Genomic DNA, 9282 nt, shown 5'->3' on the forward strand with positions numbered 1-9282 from the left:
CATTCTAAGCGGAAATAATTTTCTCAGACGTTTTGTATAAAGTTTTTATTTATCAAATTTGCAAAAAAATAAAAATGCTCCGTTTCTCAAAATCCAATGAATGTGGACAGAATAAAACAATTATTCCACGGAATCTCGTCGTATACGGGTTATAGCCGACTCAATGCTACGCGCCTCATCGACTATCGGCTCATGTACGACCCGATTTCATGGAATAACTGTTAAATACCGTGACTGATTCATACCATATCCTTCTTTTTTTTTTTTTGACCTCATGAGATACATTTGATTTAAGCAATGGTGGAACTACTGTATTTTGTCACGTGAGCCATTCGTGGCCAATCCCTGCATGGGAATTTTTTGATGAGGGGTATAATAAAATAAAGTACAGTAAATTGGCTGTATTAATCAACACGACTGTAGTAATCCATATTATAATAAGAACCGCTCGACTAAGTAAAGAGAAACGACACCCATCATTACTTTAAGACATGAAGTGACTTTTAATTCATAAAAAAATAAAGAAAATAATTGAATTAGGAGGTGTGTCCAAACTTTTAACTGCTACTGTGTGTTTTAAAGGTATTTTCTTATTACTGGGCCCCAGTTTGGTGCAAAAACTTTTTTTTTTTTAAAGCGTTCTGCCCAGCTATAGTTTTATTTTTTCGTCCATGAGAGTTATTTATCAAATGCAATATGTTGCTTTTTATATCAATGTTTTAGGTTTGGCCAAAATGGATCCCTTTTGCCTAAACATGAGAAACAGTTTGCAGTTCGTCTAGTTTTTAAATATCCTCGCATTTTGTCTTGCACTGTAAGACGAGTACTGTAGTTCCGTCACTGTAACAGCACACTGAAAGCAGACACCAGTACAGACATTGCATCAGGCATGAAGCCGTGACCTGTATGTTGCACATTAGTGTGATGTCCGCTACATCTTTAATGCTTCATGATGAAGGTCTTTGATTATATCAAACTTTGGGCTAAGAACTGCATCTCACGTGCATGCTGCTTTTACAGTATGGCTGTAGCACACAAACGTGTGCACGCACGCACACACATACGTGCATGTCTTTAGTGCTAAGCATAGCGCTCACTGCACAGTTTCGGTTGATGGTTTTTAAACTCATGTATCCCTCATTGCATGCGCTTCATAACAAGTGTTTTGCATTCTTTTTTTCTCCCGGCCCCTTCTCTCCCTCTCTTCTCGCTCTCTCTCTCTCGTCTTCTCTCTCTCTGTTTCTCTCTCTCGCCTTCTTTCTTTCGTTGTGTTTCCTTCAGATGTTTCACCCCATGATTCTGTTCATTTTCATCCTCGTCCTCTTCTCGTCTCTTTCCTATGCCACTATCTTCAAGTTGGTTTTCCTTTTTGCGCTTTTCTTCATCTTGTAGCCAGCTCTGCCTGTTTGTGTCTTTTGCATTTCGTCTTGATCCATCGTGGTTCCATTATCATCTCTTCTTTTGTTGTGCTCGTCAGCCATTTATCTTTTTTCTTTCTTTCTTTAATGTGTATTTTAAACAGTACTCATTTTCTGTACTATTATTTTTAATCCAGTGTCTTATCGTGTGAATTTTCCGTTTGTTGTCGTTCACCAATCAACTCCATGCACCTCCTTCTCCTCGTTACCTCCCTCTCCACTCTCCACCGCCTCACTCCTGACCCCACCACCCCTGTCCACCCGTCCTCTCCTCCTCCCTACCTCTCCTCCCTCCCTCCCTCCCTCACTCACAGTCCGGCCGGAGGCAGGAGTTCGAGTGGTCCCTCGGCCGGCGGAATGGCCCGGAGGCGCCTGCGCTCAGTAGATACGGCAGGCCGCGCAGTGTCCGAGCCGAGGTCAGTGCCTCGTCCATCTCCCTCCTGGGCTTCAGAAAGTGCTGATGACTTTTATTTATGTTTCACTTCAAAACTGATAATTATTGGAAAGTCCTATACAGCACTGATGAGGAAAATAGGAGGTTCTGAGAATATTTCTCAAACATGAAGATTTCTCCAGAATATTGTTTTGTGATTCGACTCCTAAAAGCCGAGCGAACGATGCATGCCCTCTTCGTTCGATTTAAAGAAAACTCCATCCTGAAATGCATTAAAAAAAATTTTTGAAATACTTGTGCTTTGTTGAGCAATTCTGGTCCTAATTTGTTGGTTGGTGCTGTATTTCCTTCTTTCTGTGAGAAGGAATAATAACTCTGTGACTCTTAGAACTCTAATAGACAATAGAGTCAAATAGGTTTTATTCTATCCACATTCACTGTATATGAGTAATTGCATGCTCTGATTGGCTGCTCTACTACTAGGCTATCAGCTCATATACCATGAGTAGAGAAAAACAAAAATGTTGCTGAACCAACCGAGGATGAAATAAAAACTCGACTCAAAAACAAAACCCCAAAAAATGCAAAAAAAATACCCCAACAAAATCTGGAATAAAAGTATTTGATGGTAAGAACTTTTTTTTTTTTCAAGAATTATTATTTTTGCATTTTTCACAAATTTCTCCTGTCATTTCGCCAGTTTGTTTGCATTCTAAGCGGAAATTATTTTGTCAGATGTTTTGTACAGAGTTTTTATTTATCGAATTTGCAAAAAATAAAAATGCTCCGTTTCTCAAAATCCAGTGAATGTGGATAGAATAAAACCGTTATTTCACTCAATCTCATCGTACATGGCTTATAGTCAACTCAGCGCTACGTGCCTCGTCAGCTATCAGCTCATGTACGACTCGATTTTGTGGAATAACTGTTAAATAAGCGCAAAAGATTTCAGCAGTCTCAGACGTAAGAACTAAAGGTCAGGTTTCGTTGTTGGCTCCTAAAACAGAAGTGCAGGATTTTTTTTTTCTCATTTACCTTTTTCCAGTGGTGTTCAGTGTCCTATTATGAGAAGTCCAACACAGAAATGAAGGAGGCAGCAAACATTGGACCCGGAGCATGCAGAGTAGCTATACGAAACAGTTGAGTTACAGCTTGGCTAGTTAGCAATCTACAAGATGATGAGCATGTTGATGGATGGGTTGAAGCTTTGGAAAGCTGATCTGTTTGAGCGGAGTGTACAGATGATCAGGTGAAAGAGCCGGACAAACTAAAGGACTAAAGCAATGCTGCATCGATCTCTTTTTAGGTAGAGACAAAGTGAGGGCTGAATCCCACTAGCACCACTGTCAGTGTGTAGTTGAAGGGAATAAACTGTTAAAGCACAAATTGAGCATGTAACGATGCATGATAAATTGTGATACAAATTTATGATAATTTGAAACGATAAAGTAAAAAATGAATTGAGATTTATTATTATTTTTATTCTTATTATTATCAGGCTACGTAATGTTAGTTTTTCTGAGCTGTAATTGCATTGTTTAGACAGCAGAGGGCAGGAATGCATGCGACTTCACCACAGGCGGAAGTAACACAGTTCTAATGCTGCGAAAACGCGCACACAAAAAAACGGATCTAAAATGAACGACCTGTTGTGTGATTGTAGAAATAGACTGAACAAGAAATCAGAGCTCTGTTTTTACAGATTGCTGAAAGCTAAAGAAAAGAGAAGCAAATGGAGGTAGTTTAGTTGTTTCTTAAAAAAAGGCCTGTGTGTTGTGAATGTTTTCATTTTTATTAAAAGGAATATTTTATTTAATAGGCTATTATATTTTACTCCAGCATTTACAAATGTGGGTAAATAATTTATTGTTGGTTTTTAAGAAAATGAAACAAAAGGGGTTTTTTTATTTCACAAAAGGAATATTTAAATTGATAAAGAATAGGAAAATAAATGTTGCACTTTTTTGGGAATAAAATTTTCTTCTTTATTTAAAAAAAAAAAACTATTGTGGGTAAAATCGAATTGTGAACCCAGTGTCATGAATTAAATTGAATTAGATGAATTGTTACATGTGTACTGAAAATACATCATAACATCAAAAGCTCAGAAATTCATGACGGGCTAAGTAAGTTTGACATGCTAATTATAAAGATTGTTATTTTATCCACATTCACTGGATATGTGCAGTCGCACGCTCTGATTGGCTACTCTACTACTAGGCTATCAGCTCATATACCGTGAGTAGAGAAAAACAAAATGGCGGCGCGTGTGGCTGAACCAACCGAGAACGAAATAAAAACTCTATTCGAAAACACAGCCACAAAAAAGTAAGAAAATATGGAATGAAAGTATCGGATGGTAAGAACATTTATTTATTTATCCCCCCCCCCCCCCCCCCAAATAATTATCGCATTTTTCACAAATTGCTCGTGACATTTCGCCAGTTTGTTTACATTCTAAGCGGAAATGATTTTGTCGGACGTTTTGTGTAAAGTTTTTATTTATCAAATTTGCAAAAATGAAAACGCGAAGTTTCTCAAAATCCAGTGAATGTGGACAGAATAAAACAGATATTCCACGAAATCTCGTCATACATGGCTTATAGCCGACTCGGCACTACGCGCCTCATCGACTATCAGCTCATGTACGACTCGATTTCGTGGAATAACCGTTAAATATACGAGTCATTCAGGGTGGATTTTTCCTTTAATTGTAGTCCAGTACCAGTTCTTTAATACTTCTTTATAGAACATTAAAGACGAACCAAGCTCCAGCAACTCTATGCAGTAAAAAGGGGCGAAGGTTTATATGTTAAATCTCAGAAATGATCTTTATCATGACTGATTACTGATTAGTTAAACCACTATATGTAAGAAATGCCTGAGTGAAAATGATCATACTCTAAAAGTCCCCACGAAGAGCTGTGCATTTGCATTGTACATATTGCCCTTTTTTATTATTATTTTTTAATTAAACCTCATAAAGCAATTGATTGAGTGATTTAACCTCAGCATTTTCGACAGTATGGATGAATGAGATTGGTGGTCACATGATCTCACGCCATTGTCCATAGCACATTTCTGTTTGCGAAGGTCATGCAACTCATAGCTGCTGCTCTCTAATTTCAGTTCCGTTCGCTTTGATTTCTCATTCCTCATGCACCATTTGCCTCAGGCGCTCTGGGCTAGCATGTAACACATTTCTCCTGTACTTCCTCTACATGTATTTTGAATGCTCGGATTTGTAGGTTAATATTAGCATGAAGCCTTTGTGTGGTAAATCTGTGCTTGTTCCAGTGGCGGCTCGTCCGTTGAGGCAGGTGGGGAAGAGCGTCTATGTGTACGTGTATATCAGCCGTTTGATAAATTAAGAATGTTTATAAAGTCCTTGTTCATTTTAAATTCTGTTGAAATAGTAATTGACCAAATTAAAAAAAAAAACGTTGCTGCTTTGGTGCAACGTAAGCTAAGGCTCCGTCGACTGGCTCGCTTTCCTAGGTGTGGATCAGTTGTGGGGCAGCGCGTTCCCGGCCTCATTTTGAGCCATTATTCCACCTAGTGGTCAAAAATAAGAACAGCAGCAAGCACTAATACCCCTTTTCCACCAAATCAGTTCCAGGGCTGGTTCGGGGCCAGTGCCGGTGCTGGTTCACAACTCGTTCAACTTGCGAGCCAGCTGAGAACCAGTTTGCTTTTCCATAGCTCGCGGTGCTAAGGGAAGCCACGTCTTTGTCGTTGTATACATCAGTTACGTCGCTACGTTTGCATAAACCTTGGCGCGAATATCGAAGCAAAAACAACACGGAAGAAGAAGCAGCAGCAGCAACAACAATAATAATAATGGATGACTTCGCGTTTGTACAGCTGCTGCTTCTCGTCGCTTAAAAATGGCGACCTTTCGCGGTCTTGTTATTGTTGTCGGTCTTAACAACTCCGCCCCCCCGCTGACGTAAGTGGTTCTTTCCTCTGGCCCAGCAGAGAGTTGGTGCTAGCCTGGAACCGGTTTTTCTGGCCCCAGAGCCAGTTCTTTGTCAGTGGAAACAGAAAACCCAGTTCCAAACTAAGCACTGGCCCCGAACCAGCCCTGGAACTGCTTTGGTGGAAAAGGGGCATCAGAGGCCCATTGGGGTACAAATCATGCTGCCCCATGCTCTGAAGAAGACGAGAGGACATGACTGTTAATGACAGGGTTGCCAGGGGAGTCTTTTTGGGGTCCCCCCCCCCAACAAATTGGAGCTGTTTAAAAATACTGTGGCCTCCAAGGTCTTGTTACCTCCGTCAAGGAGGTTATGTTTTCAGTAGCGTTGGTTTGTTTGTTTGTTGGTTTGTCTGTTAGCAACATTACGGAAAAAGTTATGAACAGATTGCTCTGAAATTTTTTCCAGAGGTGTGACTGGGCACAAGTAACAATCCATTAAATTCTAGCGGTGATCCGGATCACCTTCTGGATCCCGGAATTTTTTAAAGGATTCTTGGCGGAGGTCTGCGCTCTCCGAGTGCTTTTCTAGTTTAGGAATGAAATCGAGTAAATTTCCACAAACAAAATCAAAATGTAATTGCATAGTGTGTCTATGATGATCATGATGTTCAGAATCATTTCTACTGCAAATTATTCTATCCACATTCACTGGATATGAGCAATCATGCGCTCTGATTGGCTACTCTACTACGAGGCTATCAGCTCATATACCATGAGTAGAGAAAAAAAAACGGCGGCGCGTGTTGCTGAACCAACCGAGGATGAAATAAAAACTACTCGAAAACAAAACCCTAAAAAATACAAATAAAAGCAGCAAAATATGGAATGAAAGTATTTGATGGTAAGAACATATTTTTCCCCCAAGAATTATAGCATTTTTCACAAATTGCTCGTGTCATTTTGCCAGTTTTTTTACATTAAAAGCAGAAATGTGCCCAAATCCAGAATCCAGGGACACATGTCTGCCCAGGGGGATTTTGAGTTATTGGCAGATTCAGAAAGTACAGTTTCTAAGCTTTCCAGTGATGCCTTCCATGTGGAGATCTGACAATATTTGAAGAATGTGTGGCCTTTTGAAAGTGTATACCTCTTAAAACAGAAAAGGGAGAAAATCGCCCTCAAAGTTTTCCATCTCAACTACTCTGGGTGCAGGGCGGGCACATAATGCTGCTCATTTGCATGACATTAAGGAAAGCCCTACCCCCTACTAGCTAGCACGATACTACTTTCATGTAAACAAAGATCACCACGTCAATTTTCCTTCCATGGAAAGTATGCCCAACACAATTATGAAGTACAAAAATAAGTCCTAAAGTATACTTTAACGTTTTGTGGTTGAAAAATTACTCACACCGTAAGAAAGAAAGCACGATGATGACAACTAACACAACGCTAGTTTCATGTAAAGCCTCGGTCACAACCGGCCGTACGTGCTCCTACGGCCGGTCTACATGCAAAAAACACAAGAAAAGCACGAGAGCGCGCGTGTGACGTGCTGATTTTCGAGCCGCAGACCAGCTGCAGAGGTTCTTTGTCATGTCAAACAAACTCTACGGGCGCTTACATTTTTTTCAGGTTGCAAGACAAACTTACGGCCAACGCGCGTCTTTCTCCATGAACAAAAAAAAAACGCAGCGATTTGGGAAACGCCAAAAATCACACGGCCAAAAAATCGTATGTCCGGTTGTGACCTAGGCTTAACCAAACCACAACACTCTCCGTTACATGCAAAAATAACCACACAGCCTTAGATTAATAAACTCACCCCATCAGAAAGAGAAACGGCGCCTTGCACACACCAATGCCTCCGATGGAATAATGTAATCCTAGAACGGTCCGTGTATCATCCGATCATTCAAGTATTCCATTCAATCTGGAAAACGAGGTTGTGGTTTTTTTGCTAGAAATGGTTATCTCCGATGTAAATACCGTGTGTCTGTTTGCTTCGCGGTGTTTCAGCTCCTCTGCGCTCTGTTTAGCTTGCTCATTCCATAGTGAAATTACATGCCTGTATGCAGCTTAAGTAGCCACGAGCTCAGCTCGTATCATACAGCTGATTCGCGGAAAAAAAAAAAAAAGACTTAAATCATCATGTGAATGGCCCATATGGTAATTTACCCACACCCTCCAGCAGGCTACAGTCCTGACAAAAATGAGACAATTTGCAACAAAAAATGTATTCTTTTCCAACAAAACAATCTATTATCTGAAATACTGATTGCATTCTTCAAGATCTCAACTTGCACATGATGGAAAAAAACAAAAATCACAAATTTCGGAAAAAAAGGCTTCTTTTGCGATTATCTCGGATTCGTTTCGGCCGACATGTGTCCCTGGATTCGGTGAGGGGTCACATATTGTTTTGTCGGGGCCGTCGTGGCTCGGGTGGATGGGGCGCTGTGCCGTGGGTCCAGGGACCCGGGTTCGATTCCGGCCCGGGGTCGTTTCCCGATCCCTCCCTGTCTCTCTCCTGCTCGTTTCCTGTCTCTGCGCTGTCCTATCCAATGGGGGTGGAAAAAGCCCCCCAAAAAAAATCTTTAGAAATTGTTTTGTCGGATGTTTTGTATAAAGTTTTTATTGGTCGAATATGCCAAAAAAAAAATGCTCAGTTTCTCAAAATCCAGTGAATATGGGTAGAATAAAACCGTTCTTCCACTCAATCTCATCGTACACGGCTTACAGCCGACGAGATGCATGTATGACTCGATTTTATGGAATAACTGTTAATTATATCACATAAATATGCAAAGAGGGAAAAGGGGATTATGTAAAAGGTTTATAGTGCATCATGTTTGTACCCATGAGAAATGCACACGCACCACAGTGGCCTCGTTTCCCGTGCAGTGGTGACAAAAAAGAAGAAAAAAGTGCGTCTTTGTTCCAATGCCTGAATATTTCAAGTCCTTTATGTGGTTTTTCAAACACTTACTTCCAGCCCAAAGTGTAGTTGGGCTGGAAATCTTGCTGAAATTTGGCAACCCTGGTGAATAATATTTGAAGCTACGGTATGTTCTAAACGTGGTGTTGTCCTACTCTACGAAAGTCAGTGGTTATGAGTTGCTGCTGGTTTGTTCCATGAAGTGCTTCTGCAGTTTCATAGAAATTTCATCGCCATTGACTGGAACAAGGTCACTTTTAGAAGTAAATGCTTGAATAAAAAGCGCAGTCTTCGAGGCCAAACCACCTACACATCGAGACGTCCTCTAGAACAGTCACACGCAGTGTACGCCATCTGCGCTAGCCTGGCTGCTGGTTTTACCGCACGTATGGCACACAAACTCAAAGTTCGTTTCACGGCTGTCGGAGCTGACTGGCGTATCAAATTGGCGGTTGTGCATTTCTGACAGTGTATCTGACACCGAGGATGCTGGGAGAGTGTTATTAGGACACCAACTCCCCACAGAGCCACCGCTAAGAACCAGGCCACTGACTGTTCTCTGGAAAAAAAAAAAAAACGTGCCTTGTACAGGCTAATAATTTATATAGGCTAT

At 40.8% G+C, this 9282-nt stretch overlaps 1 protein-coding gene across 5 annotated transcripts in view; it reads left to right on the plus strand.

Annotated features, from left to right (window-relative positions):
- LOC132871733 (microtubule cross-linking factor 1) overlaps positions 1-9282 on the plus strand; it is a 184566-nt gene that overhangs the window by 123634 nt on the left and 51650 nt on the right. For 4 of the 5 annotated variants that reach the window (XR_009651334.1, XR_009651333.1, XM_060906191.1 and 1 more), the window contains exon 6: positions 1733-1834. The exons of the other annotated variant lie outside the window; for it this stretch is intronic. Coding sequence is in view for 2 of the 4 variants with exons in the window: in XM_060906191.1 (XP_060762174.1) it covers positions 1733-1834 (102 nt within the window). In the remaining 2 variants the exon portion in view is untranslated. The remainder of the gene's footprint in view (positions 1-1732; positions 1835-9282) is intronic. 5 annotated transcript variants of the gene reach the window in all.

The sequence above is a fragment of the Neoarius graeffei genome, chromosome 23 (genome assembly GCF_027579695.1).
Source record: "Neoarius graeffei isolate fNeoGra1 chromosome 23, fNeoGra1.pri, whole genome shotgun sequence".
NCBI lineage: Eukaryota > Metazoa > Chordata > Actinopteri > Siluriformes > Ariidae > Neoarius > Neoarius graeffei.